This window comes from Volvox carteri (assembly GCF_000143455.1).
Source record: "Volvox carteri f. nagariensis unplaced genomic scaffold VOLCAscaffold_11, whole genome shotgun sequence".
In the NCBI taxonomy this organism is placed as follows: domain Eukaryota; kingdom Viridiplantae; phylum Chlorophyta; class Chlorophyceae; order Chlamydomonadales; family Volvocaceae; genus Volvox; species Volvox carteri.
In genome coordinates this window covers 675,686-695,203 of record NW_003307554.1, presented here as the reverse complement: position 1 = coordinate 695,203, position 19,518 = coordinate 675,686, and the positions used below count along the sequence as shown (strand labels likewise).

The window sequence follows — 19,518 nt, the reverse complement described above, 5'->3', positions numbered from 1 at the left end:
TTCCAGACCCCGCGTCAACTGCGCAGGTTACCCGACACACACTATAAATCACAGTGTTATATATGGCATAAGGCGCTTTACCACAAATATTTAGTTCAGTGGGTTGAAGCGGCTGGGAAAGTCTACAGGGGGCGTTTTGTCGTGCGGTGGACGAGAAGTAATGAGGTTTAGTTCTCAGAAGTGTTCGTTCGGACCAGGGTTGGGGCAACGCTGAGCATGGGCCGAGTTTGTCTGCTCAGGAGGCTTGGCAACTACGGCTGTGATTCTGGCCCCCAAACAGAAGGTTTGCGTCCGGTCAACTCTTGTCGTTGGTCGTCTAGAGTTGCACAAGTGCCTCTAGACTGGGTACGTCCATATCACATACAAGTAGCCTTTCCTGTCAACTTGAAGTAACTCCTCGTGTCATAGCAACCGCGCTCTTTAAGTAGTGGCTTCTTCATATGGGGCGCCGCCCCTCATACACGTTTTGATTAAGGTTATAGTTGCAACGGAGGCTAGGCAGCATTTTGTCCTTAAGCCGGGGGCTTAGCGCTAGAGCAGGCCCCCGTTGCGACCAGCATTGGCGGCCTTGAGCTTTGGGCATACTTATGAGCAAGGCTCTCGCACCAGAGGCTGCAAACATGGCACGCAGCAAGTTTGAGGAGCTTAAGAAGCTGATTGAGCAGCGGCAGCAGATTAACTTGGAGTTGATTGGCAAGCTCGCGAAGGCGCTAGAGAAGGTCAAGGCTGGAGCCGCGACCGCTGGCGTTAATGCAGTTCCCGCAGCAGCCAGCAAACAGCCCGCAGCTAAGAGGTCCTCTCAGCCCGCAAGTTTTACAGGGCCGGACCCCAAGCGGCCAAAGCTTGACTCGGAGACAGACAAGAAGATCCAGGACATATGGCGCATGTGCGGAGCTGTGCTAGACTTTTTAATGAAAAAGAAGAACGCCATCGTCTTCCTGAGGCCTGTGGACCCGGTTAAGGATGGCGTGCCAGACTACTTCAAGGTGTGTGGCAACACCTCAGTGCTCCCGGATTGCTTCGCGAGGCCGCTTTCCCCTGCCCGGCGCATGGATAGCCTTTTGCCCGCATGCTTTGTATGAACTTAAAGAAGCCTGTTTGGTGGGGGCTTCCTGCTCACCGCAGTTTATCTGCCATCCGATGGACCTGGGCACCATCAAGACTAGGCTCAGAGAGCGCAAATACAGCGACCCGCGGGAATTCGCGGCCGATGTGCGATTAGTGTGGCGTAACTGCGCTACCTACAACGCGGTCGGCACCCCGGTCCGCATTATGGGCGACCAGTTGTCCGAAGACTGGGAACGCAAGTGGGCCGAGTTGAACGTGGAGCAGCGCTGGGACGCGTTGGTGGCGACACGTGACCCACAGGTGAGCCGGTGCGGTACAGCCGGTGCCGCAGCGCGGGACTGGAGATGGCCCAGCTAGCTCATGTGCAAACTCGAGTCTGCCATGAAGACTATCCACTAACGATTGGCATGTCTCACTCCCGCAGACTATCCCGCTAGACCAGCGGATAGCGTCAAGTGCGCGACAGCTGCTTCAGCGGGTCAACTCGGTGCACGTGCTGCCAGACGCGGACCCCTCACGGACGATGACCACGGTATGTCGTCGTATGCAAACTCCCGCCGTGGCCAAGGTGGCTGTGTTGCCCATTGGTTTACTCGCCGGTTACCATTATCCATTTACCTGGAGGGGTATGGAATAGCGGGAGTTCAGTTGTAAGCTGGACAGAGTGGCCATGATGAGCGAATGCGGGGATGCTGCCCTGGTTGTCGAGGTTGTAACGTCCTATCGCCCATCCCTGCATTCGGTGGACTGCAGGTGGAGAAGCGCAAGCTGAGCATCGCGCTCAGCGAGTTGCAGGGCAACCAACTTGCGGACGTGCTCAACATCATCGCTGAAAACCTGAAGGACATTAACCCGGATGACGAGGAGGAAATCGAGCTGGACGTTGACCAGCTCGATAACCAGACGCTATGGCGATTGCGGGAGTATTGTGACAACGCGAACAACAAGCACTCGGCTAAGCCAACGGCCCCATCGAAGGCCGGCGGTGGTGGCGCGTCGCGGTCTGTGCACGATAACGGGAAGCCGCACGTGAGCAAGCCAGCGGCGCGGACGGAAAGCGGCTCAGGTACGTGTGTGCTTCTTCTTCCCCTCACAAAGAAGCTAGACGCGAGAGGCAAGGGGCAAATCAAGGCTGTGAAAAGCAGTTGGGAGTCCAACTACGGGCCTTCATGCACGTGAATGAAGAAGACATGTTTTTTAAGTTTTCGCGAGGGTGGATTTCAGTATAATTAGCCGTTGATATAAGGCAACATAATTCAATGGTACTATGCCGCCAGGCTCCAACTGCGTTTATCCTGTGCAACCATTTTGAAGCGCACGACGTACAGATCCACACGTACGACCCACTTCGTTAAACAGCATTGTGGCACCTGGCGGCGCCGCAGCGTCGGGGTTGCGATGATGACTGCGTTCCAGGCGACAATAGGGCACCTTCCCGCCCGAGTCATGTCTGACATCCGCCGTACCTGTCTCCCTGTTGTGCTTTGCTCTGCTTCGCTGCCCTGCCCTGCTGCTTTCCAGAGTCGGATCGGTATTCTGCGGAGCAGGACGTCAAAGGCTCGAACATGGTCGAGCAGCCTCAAAGTAATGGGGTCAAACTAACGGGGCAAGCACAACCATTGGCGGGCAGTGAGCAGGGGGATGGGGACGTAGCATTGGGTGAAGGAAACACCGAGGCTGCAGCCGCCGACGGAATGTGCGAGGAACCGCAAACCGGGCCAGTGCCAGACGACAGGCAGGTGGAAGAAGCCACGCAGGAAAAATCAGCTGAAGAAGATGCGGAAGAAGATGCGCAGGCAGAAGGCGCAGAAGAGGACGCTAACGTTGCGAAGGCAGAAGAAGATGGGGAGGTCGCAAAGGCAGAAGATGATGGGGAGGTCGCAAAGGCAGAAGAAGATGGGGAGGTCGCAAAGGCAGAAGAAGATGGGGAGGTCGCAAAGGCAGAAGAAGATGGGGAGGTCGCAAAGGCAGCAGATGACGGCGAGGACGCGGAAGGGGGCCAGGGCAGGCAAGCTGATCCCGACGCCATGGAAGCCGACGGGGAAGGGGGCACGGATGCCATTGCCATGGCAACGGACGCCGAAGAGCCCTCCGACGCCGAAGCCGGGCGCAAGATTGGAGGGGAGGAAGCTGCAGATTTGAACGGGGCTGGGGCTGGGGAAACAGGTGGCGATGCCGAGATGGTCGATCAGGGAAGCTCCGATGCCGAGGAAGGCGAGGGGGACATGCAAGAGTAACAGGAACGATTTACATGCAATGGAGATTGGATATATTGGACTTGCATCCATGCACGCCAGCGCAACGCCCGCGTGTGTAGCTGCGTGCTGTGGCGTGCCGCCATGGCTACTATGCCACGGTTGCGGCTTGCGTGCATGAAGCTGCATAAGGGCCGATCGAATCGTTCCAACGGTCTAGGGTTGGTCTATCCATAACAAGGCGGCACCTCGGCGTAGCTGTGCTGTTATGATTGATGGGAAGCCGGCCGGCAGCAATTGCCGCTTCCGGTGCACGACAGTTCATCTATCGTTGGACTGGTGATGACCGCTGCTGCGTGTTTTTCCTCTTGCTGTGGTTCGCACAGGTCAGCCAAACTTTGTGAAAAACCAGCGCACTGCCATTCCGGTGGATGAATCGGCGACCGCGCCCAAGGACAAGTCCGCCATTGCGACCGACAAGAAGAGCAATAAGGTAGAAACATGTGGCGCCCGGCGGCAGATGCCGGTTTCCGGGGGACGGTTGTGGACGGACGTGCAGTTCGTACGGCTTGTCCGATGAACTCTTCACTCCTCGTTGACATTGTGGTTTGCATGGTGCGGACTTATATCTTAGCTGGTTCACCTGAGTTTTTACATCATTCTTACGCAAGTCGAGTTCCCTGCGCCGTGCTCCAATACCTGACGCCGTAGAAAGCTGGCTAAGGGTATGGCGTGGAAGGCGGACATTCCCTGTGTCTCGCAAAGCCTTACTCCTTAATGTGACTTTGACCGTGCTGCTATCAACTCATTTTGGCAATGTTACTTTGCCTGGCGAAGCGCTGCATTCTAAATTATGGGTACTGTTTACATACGTGCAACCGTGAAGTGGGTTTTTGGCTTCGTGGATGAACCTTAAGCGCTTGACTGTAGTATGTCCTATGTGCATGTCCACAACAGTATTTGTGTTGGTTAGCCGTAATTGTGACTGCCTTCGGTTGCATGTGCATGCACAGTAGACGCGTTGATTCGCCTGGAACCCTGACTGCACTGATGACATGCTAAGTAGCGCGTCTTTTAACCACGGTAATTTGGTTTCTCCCGCATGGGCTTGTTGTAAGGACACCGAGGGTGGTTCCCTTCACCCCAGCCTGACGCGGCATTTTTTATTGGTTCCCAGCAATGCCTTTGGGGCGTCATTGCTGCCCACAGTATCCTTGCGCCCATGGGGAGACGAAAAATTTTAATCACCTGAAACCCTCAGGATCTCATGGCCATGCCCAGCTCCACACCCGATGCCTCCGACTACTTTACGGTTCGTGCATCATCACGGAATGTGTGGGTTGTCTGGTCCTAGCTAAATGGTTTTTCCGTCAGCCCGTCCTCTCGGGCCGGATTGTCCACAGCGTTGTTCGTCTCCTCGCGTCCGAACGCTGGTTCGCTTGTTTCTTCTGGTGCTGGCTGTAGGACGTGGTGCTCAATGCGTCGGCTTGGCAGGCGGCCGACGAAGAGGCGGAGGGTGGTGGCGAGGCAACTGAGGCGGGGCCCGGCGGCGAGGAGGATGGTGACGACCTGTGGGACTCCTTCCGCAGTGTTGCAGAACGGGAAAAGCAGCAGGTAGCTGGGTAGATGAGGCACGGCATTGAAACAAGGAGAGAGACGAACCCATATTTGGGCGGCTAAGTGACATAGCCTTAGTCGATTTACTTGGGAATGCTGCAATATATGCAGGGCGCTGCAGGGGGATCCGTCATTGCTTCGGAAGATCTTGTTTTCAGAAGGGCCAGGAGATCTGAACCTGGAAAGCTTACTCTTTGCCATTTCGGGGCTTGCAGAAAGCTGAGGAGGAGAAGCGGCGGAAGGAACTGGAGCAGGAGCGAGAACGGGTAAGACCTGTCGAAGTTATCTGGGCGCCCAGGTGCATGCCATTGGATGACTTTCCGGTGATGAGTTCATACGTGAACACCATGGAGTTCAGCTGAATTTGGCCAGGCAGGCTGAGCAGGGCGCAAAGCATTCCAAAGAAAGTGGTGAGCCGTTTGTGCTGACGCTCCTCCGGCTTGTTTTTTTTCTTCCCCAGGAGCGCCTTCGCGTCGTTGCAGAAGCACGGCAGGCAAAAGAGGAGGAGGAGCGAAAGATGCGAGAGGCGGAGGAGGCTGCTGCGGCCGAGGCTAAGCGGGCCAAAGATGAGGCACGGCAAAAGGAACTTGAAGAGCTTCAGGTGAGGCTGCCTTATTCAGCCAGGACCACATAGGCTAGACCATTAAGATGGGGGGGGGCGCGTTGCGTGGCCATCGAGGCCATAATCTCACGCTCCCGACCGATGTCGGGGTTCTAGTACTGTTTTGCGCTTATTTGGACGCACGAGGGGCCCTACCCGCGGTTTTCGCGGTGCAGTATGAAGAGTTGCTGTTAGAGTTTCTTGGCGTTGCTGTTTTCGGGAGGCTGTAATAACAGAGGTCAGATGCTCCACACTGTGACAAGTACTGGGGGACGGCGCGCAGTGCAAACTTACAGGCTTCCGTTACCTGTTCCGTTACCTTCTGCACCTGCCGTAGGCGAGGGCTCTATATAATGCCTCACGGCATGCACACCGGTTCGCACCGCAACCCTTCCTTTTTACTCCCGAATCTGACAAGTGGATTTTTTTTTGAGGTGTTTTTTTTCTCCGCTTGCGCACAATGCTCCTGGTTATTGCTTTTCGCAGATGCAAGCCAACACAGCGCAGGTGTACCAGCCACCGGACGCGAAGGCGTTCTCGGGCACGTTCGGGGCCAGTGGCGCGGACATCAATGACCTGGGGCTCATGTACAAGCACGACGACGACGCGGATGACGTCAATTTCGACGACTGAGGGGGGCTCTCTTTTCGCAGTGTGGTCTTGGTAGTTTTTGTGATTCCGCTCGGTGAAAAAGGCCCAGGCCCTACAGCCTTCGGCCGGCGCCCTTCGCCGGCTGCGAAAGGCGCCGAGCGAGCGTCCTTCTGGGTCTGAGTGCGTTTTGTAAGTGTCATTCACGTCTTGTGCACTGCAGGGTCGTCAAGAAAAGCTTATTTTTTTGCCCTGGGCGTGTGCTAGTACTCTAGTTTCTTGCAGTAATGCGTGGTTCCTCGCAGCTGGATGCCGGTGTGTCCGTCTGTTTTGTGGGCAACAATAGTAAGGGAAGGACAGGACACACCAACTTGGAGCGGGTTTTACCCCGTGACGTCCACCACGGAAGTGCTGGCCTTAGGAATATGCCGGAAGAGCATGCCACGTCGACTGGTTGTAGCTCTCTCGACCGGCTGTAGCAGGTACTGGGTAACTGGCGAGTTAAAGATTGCGCCCGGTATGGGCAATGGGCATGCACCGCACTGTACAGACGGGGAATGCAGCCCAGACTCGGGGAATGCAGCCAGAGACGCTTGGACCACAGCTGGACTGCCCCTTGGGCGCAGGGCCGTGCTTTACAGGGCCCTGCGGGACCTCGGCTTTCTCAGGACGCTTGACGTAGTGACAAGTGGCAGAGTGCAGACAAGAGGATGTGAGACGGCCGCGCTGCCGCCTCATGTTGGGAGGCGTACACTTGGTCGCGCGTTGGGGGCTGCGGGGCCGTTGAAAGTGTTGTCGGCGGCGTTGGTGCACCTGCCTACCTATAGCTTTTGTTGATGCGGCGGTGTGGAACGAGCGCCAGGGCGTGGTTGCTGTTTTGATGATGCGCGCAAAGCGGCGGCCGTCGTTGTAAGGTCTGGGCCAATCACTTAGTAGATAGGATTGGCGTCCTAGGTGTGTGCGGTACGAGACACGAGAGGGGCCCACCTTGTGGGTGGTGTAAGGGCGGATGCGGTTCTGGCCAACTGGACGACGTGTTTTTCTTATAACATTAGGAGTAGAAATGGCCGTGGCGGTCACGCCTGGTTGGTTGAGAGGGCGTTGGGCTATGTGTTGAGAGTGTCTTGAGCAGAGGCTACGGGCGCAGGTGTCCCTAGCCTTGATTCAGAAGGATAAAAAAAACGTGTTTGCGCATCCCAATTACGGATGGATTGCCGTAGCTCTATTGTTCGGGATCTCGGGGTAATGCAGGTAGGTTTGCGCCTGCGCCACGCGCTCGGGTAGGATAGCGCAGTACTAAAGGGCCCGGCTGCGGGAGCTCTTTTATGCCGATGCATGGCAGCGGAGGCGCCCTATGTGGGCTGTTGCTACCGCACACTTCTTCGCGCACGCATGCTGCGGCGGTTGGTCCTGCGGCTTATAATAGATGCAAGTTTTTGTGGTGCATGGTCTTCAACTTGGATTGCAGTCCGAGCGTTTTTTCCATTGAAAGGAATTCAACTTATCGCTTTGGGCTGGGGGGATTGGGAACCGACGAACCGAGTATTGAGAGTTGGTTGGAGGTCCATTTCGATAGAGTTGGTTGTAAACACGTACCACGGCAGCCGTATAGCAATGTGATGATCGCACTGCTTTGAACAAAATCATTTGTTATCTTAAGGAGTTTGCATAGTAAATGTGGTGTCTGCAAAGCACGCCCCTTTAAGGAGACAACGCAATGAGGGTTTCCAGGGCCTGCAAAGCGATGTGAGCATCAGTGCTACCCTAACTTGGCCTAGTCACTCGATTGCGTAAACAATGTCTGCGCGCCGTGATATTGCGGTTCTTTTCCTCACTCGCACGGTTCGCTTGACAGCTTACGGTACCATTGGTGTCATTTTGGCTCTGTACCTAAGCGCCATTGGACTCGGCAATGACCAGCTTGGGATACTGCTAACCCTCACCCTTTTGGGAGATTCGGTAATTTCTCTGGCCGTAACGAGATGGGCAGACCGCATCGGACGGCGGTTCATGCTCATTTCCTCGTGCTTGCTGATGGTCCTCTCGGGATTGGTATATGGAGAAGTTTCACATCCGTCCTTCGCACTGCTGCTAGTAGCGGCAACCATCGGAGTGCTCTCGCCCAGCGGGAACGAGGTACGACAAGCTGCGACACGACGCGCAAAGCAACGCGAACTCTTGCCCCTTCGCGCTCCAAATGGCATCGATCGGGCCTTTGACGCTCGTGCTTCCTGTCAAGTGTCAGTTTCGCCCTTAGCTTGGGTCTTGCAGCCTGGCTGGCCCCTGGCAACCTTGCTGCTTTCAACTATTGCATCAGAATTCAGCTTGCCTGGAATATTGGCTTTACATGTGTAGACTTGCCTATTGCAAAACACTACGCTTTATTCGCACCAAGAGATGTAACATGGAGGTCTCGCTCGGAGCGGGATGTGCTTGGCGGTTTTCGCCTTGGAGCCCCGTTCGCTGTCCTTCATGCTGCTATAACCCCCGCTCTTGCGGATGCTACTGCTGCCCTTTCGTTACTAGTAATTTCTGCCGCTCCTGATGCTTTGTTCGTGCCATTATTTCTACTCCTGGTGCTGTTGCTGTTGACTTCCGGCCAGAACACTAACGGCTGTACGACAGATAAGATGGGATGTTTGGTATAAAGGAGATCATGTTCTGACTGAAAGCTTGTTCTGTGATACCTGTAACGGTTAAGGTTGGCTTTACCTACACAGTTCCACTCGCCTATATCTCAACAGTTGCTGCTGCTACTGCAGGTCGGTCCATTCATGGCTCTGGAGCAAAGCATTCTATCGGAGTTGGTGACACCGCAAAACCGCACGCACGTCTTCGCATGGTACGCATGGTAAACATGCCGTACGGTGACCTAGCACCATCATGGCAAGACCAGTCAGCAGCCAATAATCAGCAACTTCGTACTTTTTATGACCTGTCTGCCCAATTGGGATGGACCGTAATGAACCGCGTTGACACGCAGAAACCCCAAAGCTCACCGTCACCTGCAAGTTCAACCCTCCGCCGTCCCCAAGTCAGCAAGTTAAATTTTTACCCCTCCAACCCTGGTACGACAACACTCGGCCCGCCCTGGCCTCCGGCCCGCCCTTCGACAGGTACAACCTGGTGGGTTATTCCGCGACCGCACTGGGCGCACTGGCGGCCGGCGGCGCCCTAACGTGGGCGCAGCGAGTGTACGGCATTTCCGAGCTGGAGGGCTACAGGGCCGTGTTCCTGCAGTACGGCATCATCGGCGGAATGTTGCTGGTGCTGTTCATGCTGCTGACGGAACAGGTAATGATGGAGGGCAGTGCGAAATGTAATGGAGTGAAGGATAAAGTACCTTAGTACGGCTTAGTACGGCAGGTCTTTGAAGAAGCAAGGGGGGTTCACCAATGCTGGGGCTGTGTGCCGGGACTTTCTTATTTAAGAAATATACCTGGCCTAGACAGGAGTTTCAGCAATAATAATGTCACGGTAACTTTGTACATGCAGATTCGGCGGCGGCGTGTTTTCGAAGGGAGCGGTGCGTAGGTAGCATCCAGGGTTCGAACTGGCGACGAACGGCCGTCAGGTGGTTCCACTGTTCACTTCCGCAGGTCGAGCGGCCGGAGCGACGGACCCGGAGCTGCTTGGAGACTGGCAAAGCAGTCGCCGGCGCAGCAGTCGCGGTGACGGCGACGGCAGCCGTCTTCGGTAGGGGATGTACGGCGTTTACGGCAGTGGAGCGTGACGAGGAGGCAGGGCTGCAGGAGCCCTTGCTCGCTCCGGCAATCCCGGAGGAACGACCTGCTACGCCGCCGCTTCCGTTGGAGGATGTGGAGGAAGAAGCGTCGGCATCTGCGGCGCAACACGCAGTCGAGAGCTTTCCCTTGATGCTAGATGACGTAACGGAGGGTTCGGAGCGATACGGCAGTGAAATTGACGGCGGCGGCTACGGCTGCACACCGCCGCGCCGTACTGCATCGTCGATGTTGTCGTTGCCACCCGAACCGGACGCTGCGGACGGCGAGTCCGGCGAATCAGGCGACGAAGGCAACGGTAGCGGCGAAGAAGCCGGACGTGGGTGCGATGCCGGGGAAGTGGTCCTCGGAATTGGACTGACGGGGAAGAGCAGCGGCGGCGGCGGCGGCGCCGCCGCCGCTGACCGTGGCGATCGAAGTGAAGGCGGTGCCGGCCGCGCGCTCGGCCTATCTGTGCGCAGTCAGCGCATCGTCGTACACCTTTCGGTGCTATTCGCGGCAGACTCGTTCGCCGGGGGCTTGTTGACGGGAACCTTGCTGGCCTACTACTTCCAGGTTGAGGTTGATTGTCACCTGCCATTTCTGGGGCTTTAAATGCTGGGGCTTTAAATGCTGGGGCTTTAAATGCTGGGGCTTTAAATGCTGGGGCTTTAAATGCTGGGGCTTTAAATGCTGGGGCTTCATGTGAAGTGTTATACAACTATTATGTATTTCACTGGGCCCGGACAGTTCTCGGGCTTCGGGATTCGGAAAGTTTCAAATCGGAAAAGTTCAAATTGGAAAAGTTCAAATTGGAATGTTTTTGCTCGGTGGTGGAGGTGGGTTGTGGTCCTAGAGATTTCGCGGCACCGAGTTCGGGAGCCGGACTTCTTTACAAACCTTGTAGACGGGTCGGTCGGCAGGTGCATGTGTCTGGGTGGGAAGCCGTTTCCTTTCAACGAAAGTCCATCCCGAAGAGGTGAAGTATGCTCAGATGCACTCAGCGCCGATGCGAGAACCAGGCACCTTCAGTGATTTGTGCGATGCTGGTGCTGGTGCTGGTGCTGGTGCTGGCAATGCTAGTTTGGCATTTTTCGATGTCGCAGAAGAAGGCTTGAGGTTGGGGGGGGAACTGAAGCTGAGGCTGGTAGCTAACTGAGCCCGCTGGTCACTACCTTGACTTGAAGCAGGAAAACTCGCGAAACGGCTACACCTTTGCTGCACCCCTTCCCCTTACCCCATGGGTGCCGAGATCTCACGCCCACACCGCGTGCTGCCGTACGTCGCGTACCCCATGTGCCGTAGACCAAGTACGGCGTCAGTACGGCGTACCTGGGCAGCCTGCTGTTTGGCGCCAACTTGCTCGCAGCCGTGTCGTCTCTGCTAAGTGGTTATGTGGCGGCTCGGATCGGCCTCATCAACACCATGGTTTTTACGCACCTGCCCTCCAACATCCTCATGCTGTTGGTCCCCTTGATGCCAAATCTGCGCCTCGCCGCTCTTATGGTGTTTTTGAGGTTTTCCATTTCTCAGGTATGTTGCTATCCTGGGTGCGTTCACCGGTGACTTTAGGGTTTGGGTCCCTTTCTCCCCCCTCTCTCTTCTCCCCTCTCTCCCCTCTCTCCCCCCTCTCTCTCCCCCCTCTCTCTCCCCCCTCTCTCTCCCCCCTCTCTCTCCCCCCTCTCTTCTCCCCCCTCTCTCTCCCCCCTCTCTCTCCCCCCTCTCTCTTCCCCCCTCTCTCCCCCCTCTCTCTCCCCCCTCTCTCTCCCCCCTCTCTCTCCCCCCTCTCTCTCCCCCCTCTCTCTCCCCCCTCTCTCTTCCCCCCTCTCTCCCCCCTCTCTCTTCTCCCCTCTCTCCCCCCTCTCTCTCCCCCTCTTTTCATCCGCACGTCGTTTTTACTTGGCGTCCTTGCGTGTGCCGTTCTCGGTCATGTGCCGTACACGACTACTTGCCGTACATTTACCTGTGTCCCGTCGCGGGAACCGTCCAGATGGATGTGGCCCCGCGGGCGAGCTACGTGGCCGGCGTCGTACGTCCGGACGAGCGTACGGCAGCCATGGGCATCGTCAACATCGCGAAAAGCATCGGTGCGGCGTTTGGGCCGTTGCTGACCGGCTGGCTGGCGGAGCGGGTGAGTTCTATGTGTGTAAGGAGGGGGTAGAGTAGGGGGTAGGGAAGGGGGTAGGGGAGGGGGTAGGGGAGGGGGTAGGGGAGGGGGTAGGGGAGGGGGTGCAGATGACTCGCTTTCGTGAAGTGGGCGTTACAACGACCCGGAGTGTTCCCTCATGATGATGATGATGATAATGATGCTATGGTGATCGTGGTAAGGTTAGTGTACGGCATGGGCACGTGCTTGTGCCCATCATACATGAGGAGGGCCCATCTGGAGCCTTCCCTACACCTCTCGTACACCTATCATACACATATCGTACAGCTCCCCACATCCATCCAATCCTTGCAGCTCTTGTGTTGCTGCTCTTCCACCTGGTCTTGGCATCATCGCACTCCCCTTGCCCCACCCCACCCCACCCCACCCCACCCCATCCGAACCACCCGCCCACCGCCGCAACGCACCCCGTGAGCCCTCAGGGCCTTTTCCACTGGTCGTTCTACCTGTGCGGAGGACTGAAGATTTTGTACGACCTAGCCCTGCTGTGGAGCTTCGCACACGTGAAGCCAGAGCACTAATCCGACCCGCCGGCGCCCGCCGCCCATCTCACTGACTGACCTGCGGTTCAATGGGGTCCCGGTTTGCCGTACGAAGCCATATGCCGTATGCGGCATATACCCAAGTTCTAAGTTCCGCACACACACGTGCGGGAGTTGTCTGTAAAGGCCTGAAAGGGGGCCATGGGGGTTTACAGGTAGTGTACCAGGGGGGGGAGGTGCATGCACGAACCCGTAAAAAAGTGATTAGTGGGTTCAGTGCGATACAGCGTGCAACAGAGAAGTGCGGTCGGTGGGCGGTTGTGGGCGGTTGGTGGTCGTGCTGGCAACACTCGTTTTATATGCGGTCATTTAGTTAATTAATTATAGAGTTTTATCTAATATACTTGGGAGTGAGTGTGACGGACCATTATGTACCATTAGGGACATCCTGCATAGTGTTGTGGTAGTTGGTTTTGGTTGGTCAGGTAGTTGGATGTACTACATTTTTAAACGGGGTCAACTGCCGCGGACTATTAGGTGCAGGACATGAGCTGCTCTTCGAGTGGTGTGACAGCGGCAAGAGCTGTGCAGATACTGGCCGGTGTGTTGGTGTTGGTGTTGATGTTGGTGTTGGTGCTGCACCCCGGTCTGACCTCACCAGGGTTTGGGCAGGTCGAGGATTCGCCAGGCGTAGGAGTCGTAATCTTGTCAATTGTGGAGGGATAGGTGGTTCTAGTTCTGGCGGGATGTGCAGAGGCAGCTCAATTAGCTCAATCCAGTGGTGTTCGCGGGCGCATCTCGTACTATCCGGGGGAGTGTACGGAAGGGAGACATTGTCGTACAACACTTGACGTATGTATGTATGTATGTTTATCAGTGTACGTACTACAGAGAATTCTTGAAGCCGTGACACAGCATGGGTGGTACTGCGGTGCGGCACTGGTAGGCTGAGAGAGATACACACACACACACACACACCCATGCACACACACACGTCACACACACACATCACGGTGGTGGCGCTGCGCAGCGTTCCCCAGTTCGGTATGAAGGGGGGTGACTTGGCAGGGCAGCTCTCTCCCCTCTTCCCCCGTCTCCCCTTCTGCCCCTCCGGGGGTATGTCCAGCATTGAGCTTCTTGTACTTCTATGTTGGTGCTGTTCAGCAGCATGTTGCGTATTGTGCGCGTTCTTCTTTCTGTATGGATGATGGATGATGAACGGCTGGTCACCGCCGTTACGGCGGGCGGACGTTTCGCAGCACATTCTTAGCTCTCCCTTTTTGAGCACTGTGGGAGGCGGCAGGCGGATCCTGAGCGGAACGAATACACGGGGGCCCGTGTGGTGAAGAGCACCGCCCTGTCTAAAGGCACCTTGTCCTGGCTCTCCTTTGTTATCATAAAAAAACATAATTTTTTTGAGACTTCAAAGAGCTGTAAGAGCTGTAACAACTGTAAAATTTTCAGGACTATGTGGCCGTCACACATCACGTCACATCACGTCACATATCAATTTTCGAATGAATTATTGGCGGGATGAGTCAGGAAGGACGACGAAGGAGGACCTTTAGAGGACATCGTGCCCGGGAGGCGGGGGAGCACCCGGGATGGCTCTTCCGTGGGGTTGGCTCTTCCTCAGCGGCGGGGGAGGGTGGGTGGTTTCCTGTGTCCATGGCTCGAGGGGTCAATTCGAGACGAAGACTAGGAGGTGATGGCGATGATGAATCTGCTGGCCGTCTTCAAGCCGATGAGTCCGAGTTGAATTGCCTTTTACGCGTGCGGCTTTCTTTGGGAGGTGCGATGAATGCAATCCTTAGGCGGGCGACATACCCTTGCCAGCGGATTCGTAAAACCATATAAAACCCATACGGCCAAAGGCGGGCTGGGGTATCGGCTGGGGTATCATACGGTCGCTAGATGAAATTGGATTCGTATGATCTGAGAAACTCTAGCTTCTGCCTCAGAATTTTGTATGCGCATGGCAAGTAAGCTGCAAGCGCAAATGTGACAAGCGGCCAGCCGGCATTGACAGCTTTTAAGGATTGCGCGTGCGTCTTGCAATACGTGAGGCTGTTGTTATTTAGTGTGAAATTGAGTAATTTAGAAGTGTATTGTCAGGCGGTTGACGTCTCACGTTCCATTTGCTGCTAAACCAACAACGTACGAAATGTTACATCGGGTCACAGAATGCTGGAAGCACCATCGAAACGAGTGATTGATAAAAATCATAAAACATATGCTGTATGCACAAGGGACGTTAACTTGCATGAAATGAAAGCAACTGCGCTAATGTACGTTCTGAATATGGCTCGTGACAGGGAGCTGGATGCAGTGGGATTTTAAAAGGATTTGAACGCAGAATAAATTGGTAATATACAACGTATTGTTACACAAGGTAAGACAGAATTGTTTGTCCGTATGACATAGTACTGCATACTGTCGTAGTCGTGCAGCCGATATTGCACTTCATACAGGCAACTGTAAGCTTGTGGCTTGAGGATTTACGTTAACTTGACATTAATCTGCTGAACCCAGAATGCGCATTAGACAGGACAATTTCATGCGCTAAACGTGTTTCCGTTAGCTACGGTGCGCTCTCCACCAACGATAGAGTTTAATTGTACTAATCGCCTAAAATTCTTAATGTTCTCACCCTGGCCTGCGAGTGGCGAGTTCCAGGTGTGATTCGTTGTCTCGCAAAGTTTGGCAACCTTGCCTTTGGTAATGCAAATCTCTTGCGATAAGCACAATTGATATTAGATGCCATCAATAGCATGGTGTAAATCCCCCGATCATATTTGTAAAGAAGAGGCAACCAACGTCCAGTCGGTTCGCTATCGCAGCGGGAATAGACATGATTTCAGCCCCGTTATCGCCTTGTATTCAATAGCTTGATTTAGCAGTTGAACATAGGTTCCTGCAGCATGCATGACACTAGCGCTCTGACCTTCCGTAGCGTCGCACTGCGTTTGTTGAGACGGCGCAGCCTCCAGGAAACACGCTACGCCCCATCAATTGCTTTGATATGCTTAATGTATATTTCGTATTAAGTTTACCACAATTCGTTCCGTCTTGTTGCCGCAAGCTGGCAACTGCGTTCCACCTGTCATGCCAGTCGGTCTCCTCTAGCTACGGAAAAATGCCAAACTGGCGTGTGTAGGTTCTATAAGCATGAATTATGATAACCTCTAACATCGTATATCGTTGTGTTCACCCTGTCTTCTGGCAGGGCGCTACAGGCCGATGGCGTTGTGCCCCATGGGAAGGCGAAGGCGACCCGCAAGACGACTATGATAGTTTCGCAAGGTTTGAACCAGTCGGAAACATCAGCGGCCTCCTACGCCATTGCGTCAGCCAAAGAGCCGTCGGCACTTCAGGAAGGGCACTATTACTCGACGAGGACAGCGACGACGATGACCATTGCAATGTCGTGACAGCGCCGCTCCCCAAGACCGTTCAGCCCACCATCGCCGCCGATAACCTGCATCTGCAGCCCTTTGAAGAGGAGTCGAATGATGCGGATATGCTGTTGCTCCACGTGCCGCGCCGGAACCGGTTTTTGCGGTCTCGCAGCCAAGGCTGGACGCTCAATCGACACAGTCGCCAGTTTCGGAGCGAGGAATCAGGCGAGGTAGAGAACTCGCAGCTGCAGCAGCAACAACGACAACAAAAGCAAGAACAACGGTCCCAGCAGCAGCCGCAGCATATCCCCGGTGCTACTACCTTGCAGGGAAGGACGAAGTCACCACCACCACCATCAGCATCAGCATCAGCCGCCACCATCACGACGCCGTTCCCGCCCCCACAGCATCCGCAATCACATTCAAAAGTGTACCAGGATCCCATCAGCCCATTTTTCCGTGCGTACGGCAATACGGATGTCACGGCGCGCCCGGCATCCTTCCAAACCTTGTTTCCCCCCCATCCACGGGTCGTCTGTGAGGGCAGTGTTCCGCTCGCAACAGCGGCGGCGGCATCAGGCGGTTCTGAAGCCTCTGGCCAAGACAACGATGACGACGGCACCATACGCATCATCACCCAGTCCCCCGAAGGGACAGTCGAGGAGGCGGCGGCGGCGGCGGCGGCAGTCCGGGCAGACCGCACCACCAGTGCCATGACGCGCGCGAGCGTCGCTAAGACCAGCCATCGACGTAGTGAACATGGCAACGCTCGTCCCGGCAGGCGGCAGGACGAGCGGCGGAGGGCCTGTTGCTGGATCGTTAAAGACGACGGCGACGAAGATGGTGGTGGCGACCTGAGCGCCAGCGACAAGGGCAGTGACGACGATAGTGATGACGACAGTCACGATGACGCGTCGTTGTGTTTCGTGGCTGAGGAGAGACGGCTACTGCTGCGATCAACAGCCTCCGGACCAGTTGTCGCGGAAGGGCGGTCCTTAAGCCGCGAAGGCGCGTTTCCCATGCTGTACGGAAGCACCCACGCCGACGCGGATATCTGCAATCCCACATCCTCCTACCCCAGTGTACTACTCACGTCAGCACCGGCCTGCATTCCTGGCCCGATACCACCAGCAGCAGGCAGCAGCCCTGCCGTACCTGGGCCGACGGCGAAGCAGCCGTCAGCCCGATTCCATCTGTTCCGGAGCTTCCGGGAAAGCCACAGGCTGCCGACGCCGTACTCGACCGCGGGCGGTAGCGACGGCCGCAGACCGCAGCTCGTCCCTGGCGCCCTGGGCCGTGCGGCTTCCGACGCGGACTCAACGAGTTTGAATTTCGGTGCTACATCTTCTCCCTCTCCGAGCTGCTGCGCAACTGATGAGGGCACCTCGCGCGCGTCCTCGGGTCACGTGGGAGACGACGCCAGATGCAGCAGTCGAAGTACTGATAGAGCTAGCAATGAGGGCTACATGTCTCACACGTCTACTAAGGACATGTGCGTGCTTACGGCGGCGGCGGAGGCGGCGGTGTTAGCGGCGCCGATGACGCCGCGAGCGGCAGCCCTGAGGGGCTGGAGCAGCCAGCAGATTTTGTCCTGCACCGACAGCGGCCGGAGGAGCGGCGTCCGGTTTCTAAACGGGGCCGATCTAAACTCCCCTCAGGAACAGAAGCCATCCATACCGCAGCCGCGACAAGAACGACAGCAACAACAACAACAACAACAACAACAACAACAACAACAACAACAACAACAACAACAACAACAGGTCACATGCATTCCGACACCTTCGCCACCGCGACGTCTTAGGCCGTTGACGCGGTCTCCGGATCCCACAGCGCTGGGCTTCTCAGACTCGCCCCGAGCAGCCGCTATCCCCTCGAGTGCATTCGCACGGATTCGTGTAACGTGTACGACACTGGAAAACGACTTCGCCTGCGGCGGTACGAGCGGTGGCGAGGACGGCAGCAGCTGCGGTGGCCGCAAGACTGATTGGGTGCGTGGTGCGGAATTGGCGGCTGGCCCTGGGCCCTACGACGGCGACGCAGCGGCGGAAGAGCGGCAGCAGCACCTGAAGCCGCCGTTGAGGCTGCCACGCCTGCTGCTGCCTGAGGCGGCTTCTTCCCCTACGGCTGGGCAGCAGCGAAGCTTTGCCGGTGTTCCCTGGAGTCCGCGTCCTAAGACCAGCAGCCAGCTATTAGTCCGGTAGCTCACTTAGCTGCCTCGTTGGAGGTGTAAGCAAGAGCGAGAGAACGAAAATGATCCGTCTTTTTTAGCAAACGTATGATCTGGTCATACAGAAGCCGTACATGACCCTACTTATGCAGCATCAGTAACCAGGAGGTGGCGATGTGTGTTTGTTGGGGGGACACATCACGCTTGCTGTTGCCGTGGCCGAGCCATGCATAAAAATTGGCTCACAGCGTTTACCTTGGTGACCCTTTCTTTCTTATGGAGTGCTGTGACTGAGTGCGGGAGCTCGGCCAGGGGCTTGTGCTGTGCTGTGCTGTGCTGTGTCAAGTGCAAATTGTTTGTTGTCGCTAGGTGTGGAGGTGAGTAGGAGTTTGCATGAACGATGAACGATGATGCAGAGGACGTACCTGTGTACGACACGCATGTCATGAAATCTGCGCGAGCAAGGAAATCCGTTTAAAGACATGACAGTTATGCCAACGTGATGATGACTTGCGCATCCTGGCGCATCTCTTGTTGAGGGGACGTGTTGTTGTGAATGAAATACGGCCCTGTTCTGGGCTATACACAAACGAGAAGAGCATCATGCTGTCTGTGCCTTGATAAAATCTCATTATGTACGGAGCTGGTACGACAGCGAACGGGGTGACCGACGGAGAGCGCCATCCATGCAAGAGAGGTGCTATATAGGGGCGATAGGGCTTTGCAGTGGTCGTTCAGGGCCATTCGGGCCATTGCAAAATGCTCGCACGCACGCACCACGCACGCACCACACACGCACACATACAACAGGCGTTTTGAAGGGTCCGTGACGTCTTTTTCTTAGTTCATTAGGCCTCCATTTCCCAGTTGTTTCCTTTCTTCGTTAATTTGTGAAGGAGTGGTTAAGCCCTCCAATACTGACTTGGTGACGATCGAGCAAGTTGAAGTGAAAATAGAAAAATAGCTTTGGGGCAACACTGTGGTGTAGTATCTGGGTTAGATTTCGCGTCCAACCGCAATCCTGGAAGAGGCTGCGATCCTTGTATAGGACAGCGACTGAAAACCGGCAACAATGGGTGCTTAAGGCTCATCCCATTGTCTCGCTCGTTGCATATAAACTAACCGTTTACGCAGACCGGAAGTGCGAAATTGATGCATGCAACTGAGTTGCTAATTTGGAATTAAGTCAATGAATTGTCGCACGTGACCCTTTCTTTTGCCGCTTGTTTATTCCACGCCACGCAATTTGCTGGTTGTGTAACGTGCGCGATGGGATGCGCACACTGCTTAGATAGACCTGGAGACATATGGGCTGCTGTTATTCTTGGCAACTTGGCAAACGAATTAACTGCTGCCAAATTTGACGTCTGTGTGAATTGATTGCAACCAGCCCCGAGGGAATTCGGTTTGCTTCGTGGGCTTGTCAGCTGCGGCATATGCTGCTGAGTACATGTGCTTGGTACGCTCTTCCCTGAATGGAATTTGGGTGCTTCTTCGTGTTCTTGTATAC

At 55.5% G+C, this 19,518-nt stretch overlaps 3 protein-coding genes across 3 annotated transcripts; all 3 read left to right on the top strand.

The window, feature by feature from the left end:
- The first annotated feature begins 41 nt into the window (after positions 1-41).
- On the top strand, positions 42-6,738 carry VOLCADRAFT_104017 (uncharacterized protein). The gene is made up of 10 exons (XM_002948765.1): positions 42-986; positions 1,126-1,368; positions 1,493-1,600; positions 1,822-2,134; positions 2,590-3,234; positions 3,650-3,756; positions 4,728-4,877; positions 5,096-5,146; positions 5,341-5,481; positions 5,968-6,738. The coding sequence occupies exons 1-10, from the start codon at positions 588-590 to the stop codon at positions 6,112-6,114; spliced, it is 2,304 nt and encodes a 767-aa protein (XP_002948811.1). The 5' UTR covers positions 42-587; the 3' UTR covers positions 6,115-6,738.
- Positions 6,739-7,866: 1,128 nt separating this feature from the next.
- VOLCADRAFT_89065 (uncharacterized protein) lies at positions 7,867-12,479 on the top strand (the record flags this gene model as incomplete). Its single annotated transcript, XM_002948764.1, has 7 exons — positions 7,867-8,205; positions 8,832-8,911; positions 9,186-9,363; positions 10,278-10,367; positions 11,097-11,324; positions 11,782-11,922; positions 12,381-12,479. 7 exons carry the CDS (start codon positions 7,867-7,869, stop codon positions 12,477-12,479), a joined length of 1,155 nt encoding a protein of 384 aa, XP_002948810.1.
- Positions 12,480-15,615: 3,136 nt separating this feature from the next.
- On the top strand, positions 15,616-18,042 carry VOLCADRAFT_89064 (uncharacterized protein; the record flags this gene model as incomplete). Its single annotated transcript, XM_002948763.1, has 3 exons — positions 15,616-16,068; positions 16,246-16,645; positions 16,970-18,042. 3 exons carry the CDS (start codon positions 15,616-15,618, stop codon positions 18,040-18,042), a joined length of 1,926 nt encoding a protein of 641 aa, XP_002948809.1.
- Positions 18,043-19,518: the final 1,476 nt, after the last annotated feature.

Bases quoted from the DNA above. Each gene is read 5' to 3' on its own strand.
- VOLCADRAFT_104017 (XM_002948765.1), top strand. From the start codon at position 588: ATGAGCAAGGCTCTCGCACCAGAGGCTGCAAACATGGCACGCAGCAAG. The intron at 5,147-5,340 runs GTAAGACCTGTC...TTTCTTCCCCAG, and splicing joins TGGAGCAGGAGCGAGAACGG to GAGCGCCTTCGCGTCGTTGC. The intron at 5,482-5,967 runs GTGAGGCTGCCT...TGCTTTTCGCAG, and splicing joins AGGAACTTGAAGAGCTTCAG to ATGCAAGCCAACACAGCGCA.